The sequence below is a fragment of the Salmo salar genome, chromosome ssa28 (assembly GCF_905237065.1).
Source record: "Salmo salar chromosome ssa28, Ssal_v3.1, whole genome shotgun sequence".
NCBI lineage: Eukaryota > Metazoa > Chordata > Actinopteri > Salmoniformes > Salmonidae > Salmo > Salmo salar.
Window position 1 is genome coordinate 13,626,752 of NC_059469.1, and position 20,744 is coordinate 13,647,495.

At 41.9% G+C, this 20,744-nt stretch overlaps 1 protein-coding gene across 1 annotated transcript; it reads right to left on the reverse strand.

Annotated features, from left to right (window-relative positions):
• Nucleotides 1-1,618: 1,618 nt before the first annotated feature.
• LOC106589521 (DNA-directed RNA polymerase III subunit RPC5) lies at nt 1,619-20,640 on the reverse strand. The gene is made up of 20 exons (XM_014179606.2): nt 20,480-20,640; nt 8,035-8,121; nt 7,865-7,915; nt 7,686-7,763; nt 7,443-7,558; nt 7,236-7,318; nt 6,957-7,114; nt 6,754-6,873; nt 6,571-6,656; nt 6,367-6,411; nt 6,188-6,279; nt 5,937-6,057; nt 5,630-5,711; nt 5,393-5,452; nt 5,056-5,213; nt 4,885-4,946; nt 4,302-4,795; nt 2,897-2,974; nt 2,510-2,635; nt 1,619-2,244 (listed from the first exon to the last, which is right to left on the reverse strand). The coding sequence occupies exons 2-20, from the start codon at nt 8,071-8,073 to the stop codon at nt 2,188-2,190; spliced, it is 2,106 nt and encodes a 701-aa protein (XP_014035081.2). The 5' UTR covers nt 8,074-8,121; nt 20,480-20,640; the 3' UTR covers nt 1,619-2,187.
• Nucleotides 20,641-20,744: the final 104 nt, after the last annotated feature.

Here is a 20,744-nt window from a genome sequence, read left to right on the forward strand (position 1 = left end):
GACACCACCCTCAGTGGTTTCAATTTTCAAATTTATATTTTTTAGGTAATTTTCTTAACTGCATTGTTGGTTAAGGGCTTGTAAGTAAGCATTTCACTGTAAGGTGGTATTTGAAGCATGTGACAAATACAATTTGATTTGCTTAATTCAAAAACAAAATAATTAAGGATCACTATCAAAATTGTCTAATTCTCAATGGCATAGTACAGTCGTGGCCAAAAGTTTTGAGAATGACCCAAATATTAATTTTCCCAAAGTCTGCTGCCTCAGTGTCTTTAGATATTTGTCAGATGTTACTATGGAATACTGATGTATAATTACAGGCATTTCATAAGTGTCAAAGGCTTTTATTGACAATTACCCGAAGTTGATGCAAAGAGTCAATATTTGCAGTGTTGACCCTTCTTTTTCAAGACCACTGCAATCCACCATGGCATGCTGTCAATTCACTTCTGGGCCACATCCTGACTGATGGCAGCCCATTCTTGCATAATCAATGCTTAGAGTTTGTCAGAATTTGTGGGTTTTTGTTTGTCCACCCGCCTCTTGAGGATTGATCACAAGTCCTCAATGGGATTAAGGTCTGAGGAGTTTCATGCTGGAAAAGGCATTGTTCATCACCAAACTGTTCCTGGATGGTTGGGAGAAGTTGCTCTCAGAGGATGTGTTGCTATCATTCCTTATTCATGGCTGTGTTCTTAAGCAAAATTGAGAGTGAGCCCACTCCCTTGGCTGAGACGCAACCCCACACATGAATGGCCTCAGGATGCTTTACTGTTGGCATGACACAAGACTGATGGTAGCACTTACCTTTTCTTCTCCGGACAAGCTTTTTTCCGGATGCCCCAAACAATCGGAAAGGGGATTCAGAGAAAATGACTTTACCCCAGTCCTCAGCAGTCCAATCCCTGTACCTTTTGAAGAATATCAGTCTGTCCCTGATGTTTTTCCTGGAAAGAAGTGGCTTCTTTGCTGCCCTTCTTGACACCAGGCCATCCTCCAAAAGTCTTCGCCTCACTGTGCGTGCCGATGCACTTACACCTGCCTGCTGCCATTCCTGAGCAAGCTCTGTACTGGTGGTGCCCCGAACCCGTAGCTGAATCAACTTTAGGAGACGGTCCTGGCGCTTGGACTTTTTCTTTCCTGAAGCCTTCTTCACAACATTCAAACCGCTCTCCTTGAAGTTCTTGATGATCCGATAAATGGTTGATTTAGTTGCAATCTTACTGGCAGCAATATCCTTGCCTGTGAAGCCCTTTTTGTGCAAAGCAATGATGTCAGCATGTGTTTCCTTGCAGGTAATCATGGTTGACAGAGGAAGAACAATGATTCCAAGCACCACCCTCCTTTTTAAGCTTCCAGTCTGTTATTCGAACTCAATCAGCATGACAGAGTGATCTCCAGCCTTGTCCTCATCAACACTCACACCTGTGTTAACAAGAGAATCACTGACAAGATGTCAGCTGGTCCTTTTGTGGCAGGGCTGAAATGCAGTGGAAATGTTTTTTGGGGATTCAGTTCATTTGCATGGCAAAGAGGGACTTTTGCAATTCATCTGATTACTCTTCATAACATTCTGGAGTATATGGAAATTGCCATCATAAAAACGGAGGCAGCAGACTTTGTGAAAATTAATATTTGTGTCATTCTCAAAACTTTTGGCCACGACTGTAGTGTTCCCCGATCCATTCTTCGAGTACCTCCAAGACTGCACATTTGAGCTCAGACCCTGAACCAGCCCACCAACATTAGTTGGATCAAGTGTACCGGTTCTGGGCTAGAAGAAAAAAATAGCAGTTCTGGGAGGTACTAGAGAAACAGATTGGGAAATAATGGCATAGTACATCACCTCCAATTTTTTCAATATTGTCTTGGTCATATACATCTCCTCTGCTCCAGCCCTTAGCATGAATATGGAAGGTCTTCTTTTCAACAGATCGGCTCCGTTTGGGCCGAGCTTAGAAGTGACTTCTTTAGCTGCATTAACAACAAGCGTCATGTTCTGACCGGAGCAGATGACAGATATCTCAGTCCTCCAATCCCAGTCCGGAGAGCTGGGGGCAGGAGGGCTACAATTGATTTGTGTGTCTGGCTGTCCCGCCTCCCCGTACAGAGCCCTCCCACTAGGCTCTGGGGGAGTAGGTTTGGTTGGATGATGGTGGCCACAGGGGCGTGTCCTCAACGTTGTCAGGACTGTAGGGTACCCTTGAGGTACCACATCCCTCCGAAGCTCACACAGCACTCCTAATAAGACAGGACCAGAGAACATAGGTTTGAAACACAGCTGGTTCTTGAGACAATTGCAAAGCTCTAGGAATTATGTAAACTCTGTACCCACTCAGTTACTCAATGGCAAATCTAGAGCAGGTTCCAGAACCCATTCTAAAGCTGGTTCCAGAGCCAATTATAAAGCTGGACATAACAGCCCATTCTAGAGCCTGTTTCTAAAGCCAGTTTGAGACGATGTTCAACAGCCTGTTCTATAACCATGTTCGGAGACAAGTCATACCTTAAGCAGGCGGTCCACATCGGCCTTGGTAACCTGGTCTCCCATCTCCTGCGTCAGCCTGGTCTGGATCACGTTCCTCCTCACCCGGTAGTTCTTCATGAAGATCTCATACAGGACCTGACGATGCTGAGGGGCAGGACATATAACAAGATCTTGAAATGTAGACAGTAGAATAGAGTCCTTAAACACATCCTGATCTCAAGTTAGAGAAGGCAAACAGCTTAAGACATGATCAAATGTATTTCTGCATGACTTCAAAACCATAATACAGGACATACACATACTCCAAGTGATTCAGTGGGTGCAGCAGGAATGTGGAACAAAAAGGGAAAAAAAACAATTTGTACAGACTTAAAAGAACCCCACCCTGGCCCCTGTTGTTGTTACCTTGTCGAAGGTCTCTCCTGTCTCCCACACAGCAAACACCTTCTGCTCATCAGCAGCTGCTGTGCTCTGGGCTGGAAACTACAGGGAAGAAAAGAGAGGAAGGAAACAACTATTGAAATTACAAGAAAGAGGAGGATAAAATAGATAAAACCAATAAAATGGAGTGAAGAGAAAGACAACTGAAGAAACTACGGGGACAGGAAAGAAATTGCTGCAGTGACCCACACAATCTCATTGCACTTGGATTTATAGACAGAAGAGACCTTTTTTACAACACTTTGGATTATTCCCAATCCCAACAAAACACTGAGGCAATGCACGTCTACAGACAGGCGTGCTGTGTTCATAAAATGACTAAATTGCTCTTGATAAGAGCATCTGCTAAATGACCAAAACAAATAAACCAGTCACTAAATCAACCCTCTCCACTCCCAGTAAGCATTAACCCCTGCTGGGATAGGATGATAGAGGATCTAAAAGTTTTGCCTTCCGTCTGCCTAATGTTTACGGTTAATCTGATCCTAGATCTGTGATGATGGGCAATATCTAACCAGTAATAGGCTTTGTCCTCTCAGCCAATAACAGAAGCTATTTAACAGTGGGCTGGTTTCCTCCACCCCTCCAGGGACTAAAATCCTACCACCTCCTGAGAGAGGAGGATAAGAACCTAAGCCAGGTTGAAAGGGGATCTGATACGAGGGAGAAGATGTGCTCCTTATCCATACAATAGGTGTGGCTTGGTATTAATGCTAACAATGTTCACTCAACTGTTTCTCTGATGCGTACTATGGAATTAAGACATAACAATGAGAGCAAAGTTTGAAGAGCCACACCTCATAGGAAAATGTAGGCTTCACCTAAGGTACAGTGCAGGCTGGTGGGTTGTTGTTCAATTGAAGAGCTAGATTCTACAATCCCACAGCCATCAGGCTCTATTCAGAGTTGAACCTGAGAAGGCCAACCCTCCAGTGCATCACTGCTCTCTACCTACCCACAGGAGCAAAGCTGGTGTGCTGCTACAGGGATAGGTCACATACCAAAACCACCGTTAGTTTGTTATTCTGTTTAGGAAAGGTGATAGCCACACTCCTGAGGCAAGCGAGAGACCACCATTCAGGAGTAGCAGAGAGCCCAGGCAGGCTAAGTTTCATCTGGCTGGGAGTCTAACACCGATCTCTTTAGTTCAGGGAGAGGATTTTTTTTCTTTGGATATCCAGGCTTACTCATCGGGTGGAAGAATAGGCCTGTCTAACTGAAATCCTCCAGTACCACAGGGGGTTGTCAGTTTACGCTTTCCAGTGGAACTAACCCCATCCCCAGCCTTATGTCCTTTTCAAAATCTTAAACCAAGACCAAACCTCATCGGATAGAAATCCTGTAGCAGGGTTAGGGCTCTAATACTCACAGGCACCAGTATCTGTTTGCAGTGGCTCATCAGTATAGTATCCTGTAGCAGGCGGTCTGAAATGGAGTGGAACAGGCTGTCTCCGGGAGGCAGGGAGGCCAGGTGGAGGTTGAACAGCCTCTTGACTTCGCTCAGCGTCAGCACATGCTGCTTCCTGAACATGTTCCACACAAAGTCCCTCAGCTCAGGGGACGGTGAGGGCATGGGAGTCCCACCGTGCCCGTTATGAGGATTCAAGGCAGCGGAAGTGGCGGCGGCGGATGGGTAACCATTTACCAACCCGTTAGGGAGAGCGGAGGAGGATGTGTCCATGGGTTCGTCTTCACCGTCGCTGACAGGTTCCTCTTTGACTCTGACCCCTGTTCCACCGCTCGGTCCGGCTCCACCCATTCCCTGTCGACGAGCGCTCAGGTCCTTCTGAAGAGAGGGCTGGTTCTGTCGTGCACGCTCATGGGCTGCCTTCAGACGCTGCTCGCCACTCACATGCATAGCTTCTGTAACAGAGAGGCACACAGTTTTCAGCTAGACACACAAATACCTAATGCCAGAGGGACTTTCCTATGAGCACACAATCAGTACACACCTGTTTGTGGGTTCTTTTTGGATACCAGGTCCTCCTTAGAGAAGTTGAAGACCTTCTCCAATCTGCAAACAAAACCACCATGAACAATAAAATCAACCCACAGTCTCTTTCCACATTACCATACCAAGAGAAACAGTGAGTGAGTGTGTGTTTGCGTATATCGTCTCTTACTTGCTCTGTATCCCCATCCACAGCATGTGCTGCCGCTGGGCCACGTCAGGGTGCTTTTTGATGAAGTCACTGTCGCTTGGCAACAGGAACTCCCATCCACGGTTTATACGAGGCACCGCCATGTGTTCCAGGAAGTCCTTCACGTCCTCCGGCGGGAGCTGAAAATAATAGTTGTGGACAGATATTTAGTAACACCCTCTAGGGCTAACTGTTAGTGTGTTACACCATGTAATTTAAATAAAGTTGTACTTTAAATTGGGTATATCATCTTTGGCCAGGTGAGAGACTATAGGTCTATGTATCAGTAGTAGCATCAACTGTTTAAACAGCTGATTACCTTGATGATGGCTGTGATCTCCTTCCTCATCACTGAGCGCTCCTGAGTGAATCTCCACATCTGAAAAGAGAAACAGGAACAAAAAAGATACTTTTTTCAGTTTTGAATCCTGTTAATTAACATTTCACCATGAAGTCTCTTGAAATTTGAACCTGTGTCGTGTGGTATATTTTACTGTGGACCTGTGCAGGAAGATATGCTATGAGATATGATAGGGATATAAACAGTGCGACTCACCACAAAGTCTCTTCCTCGACACAACACTTCAGCAGGCACACCACTGTGGGGACTACAGCTGTTCTTAGGATACAGCACATCACTGAGGGAAGAAAGAAACTGTTCAATTGGTTTCAGGAACACGACCTGAAATATTTCTGGGACAATATAAATATATTTGTAGTATTCAAGCATAATCTCTGTTCATGAAATCACATATTTAGTTATTGAAAAAGTTCACCAGAATTAGAACTACATTTGGGATCTATTTAATTTTGATCTGTGAACCTGGTCCCTAGAGCCTAGTGTCCTGCTCTGCTAGTCTCACCTCTTGACCACCCAGTTGCCCTGCACCAGTAGCGCCACCTGCTGGATGCAGCGCAGCACTGCAGTGGAGTCTGTCCCAGGGGTCAACAAACCCATCAGGTTGGCAAATGGTATCACTTTGACTAGAGGGGAGGAGAGAAATGATGGAAAGAATAAGATGGAGAAAAGCATGTACAAATATTTCAATTCCCGTTGGGGACAATAACGATTTAATGGATTGAAAGTAACAAGGTTAGCAGTTAGTGAGCGTACCGTTCTTCAACAGGGTTTTGACCTGGTCACCTAGCGGCAGGGTCCGGAGCTGGGCCATGGACAGCACGTTACTGGGACCTACGGGCCTCACACTGATACACACACAGGACATCGGTTTCATACCTGAAATGTTACAACATGGAGTAGTACATTACACACTTCATGTTAGTGTTACTTACATCTTCTCCTCTGTGATAGGGGGCATGAGCATTGCCAGGTACTCCCTGAGAGAAGAGAGATGAATAAAGCGAGTGGGAGGAAAGAGACATAAGGGAGGTCACACTAAAGCAGCCTGACAGTCAAATCGGCACAAAAATAAAGCAAAAGCAGACACTTAAATAAGGACACTTATTCTGGTTATGGTTACATGGGTTAGTACTCACTTTGGTGTTTTTACCAGTTCTGTGTTCTCGGAGCCTCCCATGGCCTGGCAGTACAGGTATTGCCTCTCGTGGTCAGAACGGCCATCCTAAACACACACACACATAAAGTAGGTGTTGAATTGGTATTGGCAGTGACTTGGATTAACAGAGGTCACAAAAGAGCGCATGAGAACGCCTCATTACGTTGAGGCCGTGGTAGTGCAGGTAGACCCAGGGCTCCTCTGCCTGTTTCTTCTGAAGGAAGTCGTACGACTGGATACGCCGCTGACGAGCCTGGTCCGACTCAGGACGGGAAAACCTCACCTAGAGCGAAGAAACGGAGCTCAACAATTGTTTTAAGAGGATCATTGTGTGTGAACTGTGATTGTAACTGTGTTTCTCCTTACAGTGACGGCCTTGACGTCTTCCTCCGCCTCATCCTGAGAAGAGTCTCCCCCTTCGTTAGCGGCCTCCCTCTCTCTGTGTTTGCTGTCAGCCTTATCCAGATAGGAGAAGCTGGGTCGCATCTGGAGGATACCCTGCAGCGGCGTGATGTGGAGCTCCCCTGGTGACAACACAGGTCAGTGACAAACATTTAGATATTGACACTAACACAAACACAAGCAGGAGCAATGACAGTGCTGATGAGGGGCCAATTGGATATGAATGTACAGAAACACAGCTACCTTTCCTGAAGACAGCAGCAGCGTATCTGGAGGTGTTGGTTGTGGACTGGATGGATGTGAACGTCTGTTTGTCCATCATCTTCCTGCAAGGAGATTGACCAATGATCAGTGTCAATTCCCAGCATGCCACATACACAACTGAGACGTAAGGACTAACAGAGTACTAAGAAGTGAACCAGCACAAAGTGTACTAAGTATTGCACTCACACAGAGTAGGTGTTGGAGTCCTCTGAGGTGGTTCCGTCCACATTGAGGGCGATCTGCTCTCCTTTACTTCGACAGTAGTTAGGACTCAGAGTGTTAATGGCCATCTCCAACTCCACCTACAGAGAAACAAATCGTAAGCTGAGAATGTTTTATAATTAACAGGCTGGGGAAGACAGATCATAAGTTGTCATTTAGGTATCAATGGGAGATGGAAATCTCTTTAACAAGGGAGCCCCGTCACACCTTCTGCTGCTTGGGCTTGATCTTGGCCGATAGATGAGTGACATCATCATAGGTCATAGAGGAAGGGCGTACTGGATACTATAAAAGGAGAACAAAAATCAAGATAAAGATTAACGAATGATTTTTACCAAAAACATATCAAATCGACACAGCTTGATGCCGAATAGATGTAGATTTACCTGGAACAGATATAGCTTGTCCGCAAGGCTTTTAGCTAGGTATACATCAATCTAAAACACGGAAAGAGAGAAAGCTTGGGTTCATATTCTTTTCATCATCGCCTTGCCAAGATGATCAAACCTAGGCTTGGGCAGAAACATACGGGTAAATGGGGAACCTAGTCACTCACCTCTTGTATGATGGGGTCATCGTCCTCCTCACTGGCCATAGTGAGGGGAGAGGTCTGGCGGAGACGTCAAAGAAGAGCAGCAGACCTCTGGGATGAAAGAAATGCTGAGTGACTGAGACACTCAAACTAACAGAGGCTACTTTCCAATAAATATCAAGGATCTTATTCTGGTTACATGATCGATGCAAGGGTCTTATTCTGGATACATGATCGATGCTTGGCTTCCGTTTGACAAAAAGAATCTCGCTCTTTTGTCCATAATCATCTCATCATGTAGACTATACATGCAGATACAGTATAGAGCGCACGTGCCAATACCAGAGTGGGCACACTTGCTATACAACGCAATGTTTCTTTGAGAAAACAATCAGTAGAGTTGATAATGCGATAAAACCCCATTTAACTTATTTATTTGGTACGTGGGAATTTAACACAAAGATAATTTTATGTGCACTCATCACACGCAATTAAGTAGCTCAACATGTTATTACTCAAACCTTGTGAAAGTGAGACACGTTTTTCTTTGTCAAAAACCTTCTAAAATGGACAGAGTGCCTTTCAAGGCCTGCACATGAATGAGCAGTTCGGCACGAGTCAACCGTTAGACCTAATTACGTGTTTCTGCGCATAAGCTTAGCTAGCCAGATGGAGACCGTGGCGAAGTTGGAGAAAAGTCTTGTGAATTATGACGCAGAAGAATGTCGCTAAAATCAATCCTGCGTCTTCAGAATATAGACCTACCGTATACCTACCGTCTCCCGTATATACAGCTAGTACTGGTCCTCGCGAATATAAAACTATGTCATGACCGACCACAAGAATCCAAATATGTCAGATCAGATTTGCAATGAATAACTTCAAATCAGACCCCCTCTCCCACCCATAGAGAGGGAAGGAAATAACTAGTGGGGATTAACAACTCACATCCTGTTGTAAATCAAGGGAGACGATTCAGGCCTGTGCTCTCAAAATCTACCAAAGGAATGTGCTTGTCTCAGACTTTTTCCTACTGAAACTAACATGTTCAAAAGCGAATACTGGAACAATATTTCTAACGTAGAACATAGGGAATGGTCAGAGGCAATCTATAGAACACTAATGTAATTGTGTTGTATTTTGTGATGCCATTAACAATGTTATGAAGGAAATACTGTAACTTGGAAAGTATACCCACTACATAGATTACGTTTCCATACTATGGGTTGTGCATGTAATATGAAAAATTGTGTTTTTGTTAAGAGAGAGATGTTGAGAGATTGTTTTCCATAACTTTGCACAGTGTGTAATCACCGCCCCAGAGTGAGGCCAGGGAGCGTGCCAGCCTGCCGGAACCGCCCCTTTCGAGCAAAAGGAATACATGATGGGTTGTCAAATTAACACATTGGACCAGAAAAGCGAATGGAAGGAAAATCAAGTCTGTAGTTCTGTTCAGGACTAAATGACAAGTCACCGGATACCAGGCAACTACAAAGAAGGACAACAGTAGAAGAGTTGTTGGAACCATTTCCGACAATCAGAGACTTACAAGCGTGCCACGCAAAGGCCCAACCCCCTTTCACGTAAATACATTCATGATTTCTTGCTCAAAGCGGGCAGCGGTTTGTGTGCAAAGTATATGGTTATTGGAGGTGAGAGTAGTTTCTGAATGTGGTAATGTTAACCTGTTATGGCTAGGGGGCAGTATTTTCACGGCTGGATAAAAAACGTACCCGATTTAATCTGGTTACTACTCCTGCCCAGTAACTAGAATATGCATATAATTATTGGCTTTGGATAGAAAACACTCCAAAGTTTCTAAAACTGTTTGAATGGTGTCTGTGAGTATAACAGAACTCATATGGCAGGCAAAAACCTGAGAACATTTCATGCAGGAAGTGGCCTGTCTGACAAGGTGTCGTTCTTCTTGTCTCTGTTTATTGAAGAGTGAGGATCTTAGCTGTCCCGTGACACTTCCTACGGCTGCCATAGGGTCTCAGAAGGCGGTAAAAAGCTGAATCGTGGCTTTGCAGGCTCTGGCTGAAAAAAAGTAGCGCGTTTGGGTAGTGGCTGGTTACAGTACTGTGAGACTCAGGCTCGTGCCCGCGTCGACCGAAAGCTTTGTTTACTTTCCTCTGTTTAGCTAAATGGACATTCCCGGTCGGAATATTATCGCTTTTTACGAGAAAAATGGCATAAAAATGGATTTTAAACAGCGGTTGACATGCTTCGAAGTACGGTAATGGAATATTTAGATTTTTTTTGTCACGAATTGCGCACGACCCTTATTTACCCTTTCAGATAGTGTCTGGAACGCACGAACAAAACGCCGCAATTTAGATATAACGATGGATTATTTTGGACCAAACCAACATTTGTTATTGAAGTAGCAGTCCTGGGAGTGCATTCTGACGAAGACAACAAAAGGTAATCAAACTTTTATAATAGTAAATCTGATATTGGTGAGTGCTAAACTTGCCGGGTGTCTAAATAGCTAGCCCTGTGATGCCGGGCTATGTACTTAGAATATTGCAAAATGTGCTTTCGCCAAAAAGCTATTTTAAAATCGGACATGTCGAGTGCATAGAGGAGTTCTGTATCTATAATTCTTAAAATAATTATGCTTTTTGTGAACGTTTATCGTGAGTAATTTAGTAAATTGTTAGCAAATTCCTCCGGAAGTATGCTAGTTCTGAACGTCACATGCTAATGTAAAAAGCAGTTTTTTAATATAAATATGAACTTCATTGAACAAAACATGCATGTATTGTATAACATAATGTCCTAGGTGTGTCATCTGATTAAGATCATCAAAGGTTAGTGCTGCATTTAGCTGTCTTCTGGGTTTTTGTGACATTATATGCTAGCTTGAAAAATGGGTGTCTGATTATTTCTGGCTTGGTACTCTGCTGACATAATCTAATGTTTTGCTTTCGCTGTAAAGCCTTTTTGAAATCGGACAGTGTGGTTAGATAAAGGAGAGTCTTTTCTTTAAAATGCTGTGAAATAGTCATATGTTTGAAAAATTTACGTTTTTGTATTTTTGAGGAATTTGTAATTCGCGCCACGCCTATCATTGGATATTGGAGCAGGTGTTCCGCTAGCGGAACGTCTAGATGTAAGAGGTTAAGTGTCTATCCCACTCTCTCCTTTTAAATATCTTCTTTAAGTTCTTGCGGATCATTGGGACGCTAGCGTCCCATCTGGCCAACATCCGGTGAAATTGCAGAGCGCGAAATTCAAATTAAATTACTATAAATATTTAACTTTCATGAAATCACAAGTGCAATACATAAAAAATAAAGCTTAACTTGTTGTTATTCCAGCCGCCGTGTCAGATTTCAAAAAGGCTTTACGGCGAAAGCAAACCATGCGATTATCTGAGGACAGCGCCCAGCACATAAATGCATAACAAATCATTTTCAACCAGGGAGTTGCGACACGAAAGTCAGAAATAGCGATATAATATATGCCTTACCTTTGAAGATCTTCTGTTGGCACTCCAAAAGATCCCAGTTACATTACAAATGGTCCTTTTGTTCGATAAAGTCCTTCTTTATAGCCATAAAAACTCAGTTTAGCTGGCGCGCTTCAGTCAATAATCCACTCGGTTTCCCTCCTTCAAAATGCATACAAAATGATTCCCAAACGTTACCAATAAACTTATCCAAACAAGTCAATCAACGTTTATAATCAATCCTTAGGTACCCTAATACGCAAATAAATGATAAAATTTAAGACGGAAAATCGTTATTGTCTTTACCAGAGATAAACAAAAAGAACGCGCTCTCTCGGCCATGCGCTTGGAAACACTACAGCCAAAATGGGAGCCACTTTAAAAAACTACAACTTCTCCCTAATTTTTCCAAAAACCAGCCTGAAACTCTTTCTAAAGACTGTTGACATCTAGTGGAAGTCCTAGGAACTGCAATTGGGGACAACAACAGAACTGATATGTCAGGCGAAAACTTGAAGAAAATCCATCCAGGAAGTGCTATCGTTTTGAAATGCCTGTTTTTCCATTGAAAGCCTATCCACCATACAAAGACTTATGACCTAGTTCACGATCCCTATGGCTTCCACTACATGTGGCCAGTCTTTAGGCATTGTTTCAGGCTTTTACTCTGAAAAACGAGGGAGAAACCCCACTTTCAATGAGAGGACAGTGGAAATTTCCAGACATGAGTCCTGCGCATGACCGGGAGCGTGCCTTTCTTGTTTTTCCTTTTCTATTGACGAAGCTATTGTCCGGTTGAAATATGATTGATTATTTATGACAAAAACAACCTGAGGATTGATTATAATCATCGTTTGACATGTTTCTACAAACTTTTATGGTACTTTTTAGATTTTGTCTGTCGTGACCGTGCTTTGTTCCAATGGATTACTGAACAAAACGCACCAACAAAACGGAGGTTTTTGAAAATAAAGGAGGGACTTTATCGAACAAAAACATTTGTGTAACATGGAGTCTTGGGAGTGCAACCATATGAAGATCAAAGGTAAGTGATATATTTTATCGCTATTTCTGACTTTTGTTACTCCTCTTCTTGGCTGCTAACTGTTTGTAATGATTTGTCTGCTGGGCGCTGTTCTCAGATAATCGCATGGTTTGCTTTCGCCGTAAAGCCTTTTTGAAATCTGACACAGCGGTTGGATTAACAAGAAGTTTCTTTAAGCTGGTGTATAACATTTGTATCTTTTATGTATGTTTATTATGAGAATTTCTGTTTTGTTGAGTCTCACGCTCTGCAATTTCACCGGATGTTGTTTGAGACAGTGGACTACTGAACAAAACGCGCTAACAAAATTGAGGTTTTTGGATATAAAGAGGGACTTTATCGAACAAAACTAACATTTATTGGGTAACTGGGAGACTTGTGAGTGTAACCATATGAAGATCAAAGGTAAGTGATTAATTCTATCGCCATTTCTGACTTTTGTTACTCGTCTACTAGGCCGGTTACTGTTTAATGATTTGTCTGCTGGGTGCTGTTCTCATATTTGCATGGTTTGCTTTCGCCGTAAAGTATTTTTGAAATCTGACACTGTGGTTGGATTAACAAGAAGTTAATCTTTAAACCGATGTATAACACTTGCAGTGTGTGTGTGTTTAACCTGTGTTCCCATTTAATTAGCTAGTAAATAAAAATGTACCAATTTGTGGAGTACTGAATCATAAGTAAGGCTCAGGTTTTTGCAGATGCAGGGAGGTTACGACCATTCAGAATGGTGATATGATACGAGGTTAGTATTAACCTGTTAGGGCTAGGGGGCAGCATTTGCACGTCTGGATAAAAAAATTTACCCGATTTAATCTGGTTACTAATCCTACCCAGTAACTAGAATATGCATATACTTATTATATATGGATAGAAAACACCCTAAAGTTTCTAAAACTGTTTGAATGGTGTCTGTGAGTATAACAGAACTCATTTGGCAGGCAAAACCCTGAGACATTTTCTGACAGGAAGTGGATACCTGATGTGTTGTATTACCTTTAAACCTATCCCATTGAAAAACACAGGGGCTGAGGAATATTTTGGCACTTCCTATTGCTTCCACTAGATGTCACCAGCCTTTACAAAGTGTTTTGAGTCTTCTGGAGGGGAGATCTGACCGAACAAGAGCCATGGAACGATGATGTCCCATTAGACACCTGGCGCGCGAGTTCATGTTGGGTACCCTCGTTCCAATACGTTATAAAAGAGTATGCATTCGTCCACCTTGAATATTATTCATGTTCTGGTTAAAAAAGGCCCTAATGATTTATGCTATACAACGTTTGACATGTTTGAACGAACGTAAATATATTTTTTCCCCTCGTTCATGACGAGAAGTCCGGCTGGCTTAGATCATGTGCTAACAAGACGGAGATTTTTGGACATAAATGATGAGCTTTTTTGAACAAAACTACATTCGTTATGGACCTGTGATACCTGGAAGTGACATCTGATGAAGAGAATCAAAGGTAATGGATTATTTACATAGTATTTTCGATTTTAGATCTCCCCAACATGACGTCTAGTCTGTATCGCAACGCGTATTTTTCTGGGCGCAGTGCTCAGATTATTGCAAAGTGTGATTTCCCAGTAAGGTTATTTTTAAATCTGGCAAGTTGATTGCGTTCAAGAGATGTAAATCTATAATTCTTTAAATGACAATATAATATTTTACCAATGTTTTCTAATTTTAATTATTTAATTTGTGACGCTGACTTGACTGCCGGTTATTGGAGGGAAACGATTTCCTCAACATCAATGCCATAGTAAAACGCTGTTTTTGGATATAAATATGAACTTGATAGAACTAAAAATGCATGCATTGTCTAACATAATGTCCTAGGAGTGTCATCTGATGGAGATTGTAAAAGGTTAGTGCATCATTTTAGCTGGTTTTATGGTTTTGGTGACCCTGTCTTTGACTTGACAAAACATTACACACAACTCTTGTAAATGTACTGTCCTAACATACTCTAAATTTATGCTTTCGCCGTAAAACCTTTTTGAAATCGTAAAACGTGGTTAGATTAAGGAGATGTTTATCTTTCAAATGGTGTAAAATAGTTGTATTTTTGAAAAATTTGAATTTTGACATTTATTTGGATTCAAATTTGCCGCTCTTGAAATGCACCTGCTGTTGATGGAGTGCACCACGGGTGGCACGCTAGCGTCCCACCTAGCCCATAGAGGTTAATAAGTTGACTGTTTATAGATGTGATAGGTAAAGACCTTTAGAGTTTAACTCTAAAGAACCGCTCTCGTGGTGCCCCAGATCCTGAGTTAATTGTTGAATAATAAATACAATTAAAAAAATAAATAAATCAGGTAACAATTAAACATAGTTAGCCAATTAGATAACAGTCTTCAGATTAAAGTTAAAGTCACGACAACAACCGAGGCCGAGTACCTTTTTTCTCCTGTTAATATAGGGCTGTGACGATACCAGTATCGCAATATTTATTCCATGGCAAAAATTAACACACGAAACAAACTCTTTGGTCCTTTAAAAACCTGCTGTATGTAATATATTGCGCGCTATAGCTTGGAAAATAAATACATCCGACTCTGGATAACAAAATTGTTTCTAACATTAGGGCTGATTTCCTATAGAAGTTAAATCCGCTTCATGTTTTGTTTCCTTGCCAAGATACTAACGAGGATCGCGATATTGGTATCATCCCAGCCCTAAGTTAACAGTGACAATGGAGGAAGTGTCATGGAGTTTAAGAGGGAGGATGAAGTATCAAAAAATTGTTGGAGTACGGTTCAAGAAAAAAAAAAAAAAAAGTTTACATTTGAATATTTGTAGCTACTTTAACTAAACCCCAGCAGTTAACTAGTGCAATAAGATAGGAGATAAAGCAGATCGCGTTCTTCATTTCACCTGTCACATAATTTTCATTATGAAGTTTACTGGTAGTCCCCAGTCATGTGGTGTTTGTTTACAAGCACACAACAACGAGACTAGAGCAATGTGAGTCACTCACTGCGTGAAGCACGAGCCTGGTGATATAGTTACAGTACAGAATTCACAATTAAATGTTTGCCAGCTGGATATCTTATAAAACTTAACTGTCTAAAATGTGCTACATGCTCTGCAGTTGCTTATTTCTCTCAAAGTTCATAAACAAATGTGTTTACAAAACTGTTAGTGAGCAATTCTCCTTTGACAAGATAACCCGTCCACCTGACAGGTGTGGCATATCAAGAAGCTGATTAAACAGCATGATCATTACACAGGTGCACCTTGTGCTGAGGACAATAAAATGTTACTATTATGTGCAGTTTTGTCACACAACACAATGTCACAGATGTCTCAAGTTTTGAGTCAGTGTGCGATTGGCATGCTGACTGTAGGAATGTCCACCAGAGCTGTTGCCAGAGAATTTAATGTTAATTTCTCTACCATAAGACACCTCAAACGTGATTTGAGAGAATTAGGCAGTACGTCCAACCGGCCTCACAATCGAAGAATTTCTGCACAAACTAGATCTGTTCTTTTGACCAATCAATTGGTTGACATTTTTTAACGTGTATTTTTCCATATATAGACATCCTGTGTTTTAATCAAACCTATGCACTGAGCTTGTCTGATGCTTTAACCACACAGTTTGATGAACTAAGTAAGACACGACTAGAGGGAGTCCGACCGCAATCGATTCTATTGTGCCCGGCCAGGCTCAGACTTGACAGCAACTGACTGTGACTAGCACCCATCGTCTCCCTCTCCTCCTTGCTGCAGCGACCACCACAGAACATCAACAGTGTTTATCGTGCTGTCTTTGTTGCTGAAGCTGCCTTAAAAGTTCTGTTACCACCAGCCCAGGACCTCCACATCCAGCTTCTTCACCTGTGGGGCCTGGCTTCCCAGGACCACCCATGGCTGCGCCAGAGTTTTATATCACATATGCGGTTCTCTCTCTTTCTCATTGATAGGTATTGAACCAAGCATACCATGACAATGATCATGGTATATTCTGAATCAGGGGAGAATGGATTACAATCCGTTTTTTTTAGATCTAAATTTTTTCAAAATAAATCTCAATCCTCCCCTGATTCAGAATATAAAATGTTCATTGCATGCTTGGTTCAATAGCTATCGACAAAGAAAAGCAAAATATTCAATAAAGAAACAGTAATGTTCTCGGTGCTGAACCGAACCAGACTTTAACCTGTTAGGGCTAGGGGGCATTATTGACACGGCTGGATAAAAAACGTACCCGATTTAATCTGGTTACTACTCCTGCCCAGTAACTAGAATATGCATATAATTATTGGCTTTGGATAGAAAACACTCCAAAGTTTCTAAAACTGTTTGAATGGTGTCTGTGAGTATAACAGAACTCAAATGGCAGGTCAAAACCTGAGAGATTCCTTTACAGGAAGTGGCCTGTCTGACCATTTATTGTCTTTCTTTGACATCTCATTCAATTACAAAGGATCTCTGCGGTAACGTGACACTTCCCACGGCTCCAATAAGCTCTCAGAGCCCGGGAAAAACCTGAATGTCGTCATTCCAGCCCCAGGCTGAAACACATTATCGCCTTTCTCAAGTGGCCGATTAAGGGACTGTGGGCTTAGGCGCGTGCACTGGCCGCCCCCGTCTTTGTGTTTTTTCCTCTGTTTGCCGAAAAGGAGATTCCCGGTCGGAATATTATCGCTTTTTTACGAGATAAATTGCATAAAAATTGATTTTAAACAGCGGTTGACATGCTTCGAGGTACGGTATTGGAATATTTAGATTTTTTTTGTCACGAATTGCGCCATGCGCACGACCCTGATTTACCATTTCGGATAGTGTCTGGGACGCACGAACAAAACGCCGCTATTCGGATATAACAATGGATTATTTTGGACCAAACCAACATTTGTTATTGAAGTAGCAGTCCTGGGAGTGCATTCTGACGAAGACAACAAAAGGTAATCAAACTTTTATAATAGTAAATCTGATTTTGGTGAAGGCTAAACTTGCCGGGTGTCTAAATAGCTAGCCCGTGATGGCTGGGCTTAGATGGGTGCTAGTCACAGTCAGTTACTTAGAATATTGCAAAATGTGCTTTCACCAAAAAGCTATTTTAAAATCGGACATATAGAGGAGTTCTGTATCTATAATTCTTAAAATAACTGTTATGCTTTTTGTGAACGTTTATCGTGAGTAATTTAGTCAATTGTTAGTAAATTCCCCGGAAGTTTGCGGGGGGTATGCTAGTTCTGAACGTCACATGCTAATGTAAAAAGCAGTTTTTTGATATAAATATGAACTTGATTGAACAAAACATGCATGTATTGTATAACATAATGTCCTAGGGTTGTCATCTGATGAAGATCATCAAAGGTTAGTGCTGCATTTAGTCTTCTGGGTTTTTGTGACATTATATGCTAGCTTGAAAAATGGGTGTCTGATTATTTCTGGCTTGGTACTCTGCTGACATAATCTAATGTTTTGCTTTCGTTGTAAAGCCTTTTTGAAATCGGACAGTGTGGTTAGATTAACGAGAGTCTTGTCTTTAAATAGCTGTAAAATAGTCATGTTTGAGAAATTGAAGTAATAGGATTTTTAAGGTATTTGAAAATCGCGCCACAGGATTCAACTGGCTGTTACGTAGGTGGGACGAATTCGTCCCGCCTGCCCTAGAGAGGTTAAACTCGCAAGGCCACTGGGCCAGATGGAATTCCAGGGCGCGTTCTCAGTTCATGAGCTGACCAGCTAGCAGGTGTCTTCACAGACATTTTCAATATCTCATTATCACAGTCTGTGATCCCAACATGTTTCAAGTAGACCAACATAGTCCCTGTTCCTAAGAACTCAAAGGAAACCTGCCTAAATGACTATCGTACCATGGGACTCAAATCTGGAGCCATGAAACCCCTGGACCCACTCCAATTCGCATACCGCCCCAACAGATCCACAGACGACGCAATCCCTATTGCACTGCTCTCCCACCTGGACAAGAGGAATACCTATGTGAGAATGCTGTCCATTGACTACAGCTGAGCGTTAAATACCATAGTCCCTCCAAGCTCGGGACCCTGGGACTTAACACCTCCCTCTGAAACTTGATTCTTTACTTTGACGGGCCACCCTCAGGTGGTGAGGGTAGGTAACAACATCTGTCATGCTGACCCTCAACACTGTGGCACCTCAGGGGTGCGTGCTTAGTCCGCCCGTGTACTCCATGTTCACCCACGACTGTGTGGCCATGGACAACTCCAACACCAAGTTTGCTGAGATGATGGTGAGACTACAGGGAGGATGTCAGACACAACAACCACTTTCACACTCTCCACAAAAGCTGCTACTACTCTGTTTATTATCTATCCTGTTTGCCTAGTCACTTTTACCCCTACCTACATATTACCTCAACTACCTCGTACCTTCTTGTATATAGCCTTGTTATTCATTACTTTTTAATAGAGGTCGACCGATTAATCAGAATGGCCGATTAATTCGGGCCGATTTCAAGTTTTCATAACAATCGGAAATCGGTATTTTTGGACGCCGATTTGTAATTTTTTCAAAGTTATTATTATAATTTTTTTTACACCTTTATTTAACTAGGCAAGTCAGTTAAGAACACATTCTTATTTTCAATGATGGCCTCGGAACGGTGTTCAGGGGCAGAATGACATTCTCTGGCCCAGGTAGGAGCGAGGAGAGGGACGGAAGCTATACTGTTACACTGTCAATACTAAAGTGCCTATAAGAACATCCAATAGTCAAAGGTATATGAAATACAAATCGTAGAGAGAAATAGTCCTATAATTCCTATAATAACTACAACCTAAAACTTCTTACCTGGGAATATTGAAGACTCATGTTAGAAGGAACCACCAGCTTTCATATGTTCTCATGTTCTGAGCAAGGAACTTAAACGTTAGCTTTTTTACATGGCACATATTGCACTTTTACTTTCTTCTCCAACACTTTGTTTTTGCATTATTTAAACCAAATTGAACACATTTCATTATTTATTTGAGGCTAAATTGATTTTATTGATGTATTATATTAAGTCAATTAAGTGTTCATTCAGTATTGTTGTAATTGTCATTATTACAAAAAGAAATAGTCGGCATTGTTTTTTTGGGTCCTCCAATAATCGGTGTTGAAAGAAATCATAATCGGTCGACCTCTACTTTTTAACTCTGCATTGTTGGTCAAGGGTCAATAATTTAGCAGTTCACAGTCAAGTCTACACACCTGTTGGGTTTTGGCGCATGTGACAAATAACATTTCATTGGGTAAACAATACCTTCCTGTGGATACTTTGTCTCAAATTCCAGCAGCTGAAGGACAAAACCCACAGACAACTGGTAGAGTGTGTTTAAATGTATTCAACATTCTGGCTGGTAAGGAACATTTCCCCTATTTTGCAGAGTAACTATATAACGTTACCAATTACGTGTGTTACAGCCTGATTAATTAGATTACAATCGAGCTAGCTAACGTTAGCCACAGACACACATTATCACCATAAGCAACATAGCTAACTAGCCAACAACTAGCTATGTAGCTAAGTTAAAGGTGTAAGAACGTAGCTAAATACCTTTATCATAGTGTGTAGTTATCGCAATAAAATAGTGGTAGTGGAATTTGCTAACGTTGGCGTACATAGTTTATTTACATTGACACATCATGACAAGTCACCTGCTTAAGGCGGCTAACGTTGATAGCTAACTAGCTAGCATATTTGTTAGCGACCTAGTCATTCGACCAAACCCAGTGAGTCAAAACGAATCGCTAAAACCAAAACGAATTCGTGAAAAAACAAGAGTAACGCGGTCCAAAAAAATCGCAAACTAATTGTGGCTAGTTAGCTAGCTAACGTTATCTGTAACGTTAGATATAGCTATTGCTTAGCTATTAATGTACCGAGCAATCAAAATAATTGAAAGTTATTTGCCAGGCCTCGATTGTTTTAAAATAAGTGTTCCCTGGTATATCAATTAAACTGAGGACTAAATCTCACCTGCCCATTTGACCGTTCCCCTCCGTTTATTTCATTCACGTTCACTTTAGGTGAGCTGGCTAAAGTAGCAGTGGCTGTCTGCGAATGTTGCCATGTTGCTTGGCTCTAGAGCTTCACATAGACATGGCCACACGTGGGGAGGAGCTGCTATTTGTGTTCCCACAATGCAAAGCGATAAAAACGTTAACCTTCTTTGCCTGTAGATGTCGCAAAAGCTCTTAAAATAAGATGATGTACTTGATGTCATAATACCGTGTGTGATATT

Coding starts and splice junctions, on each gene's coding strand:
- LOC106589521 (XM_014179606.2), bottom strand. CDS start 8,073: ATGGCCAGTGAGGAGGACGATGACCCCATCATACAAGAG. Junction 5,712..5,936: donor GGCAACTGGGTGGTCAAGAG/GTGAGACTAGCA, acceptor TTCTTCCCTCAG/TGATGTGCTGTATCCTAAGA. Junction 4,796..4,884: donor CAAAAAGAACCCACAAACAG/GTGTGTACTGAT, acceptor TCTCTGTTACAG/AAGCTATGCATGTGAGTGGC.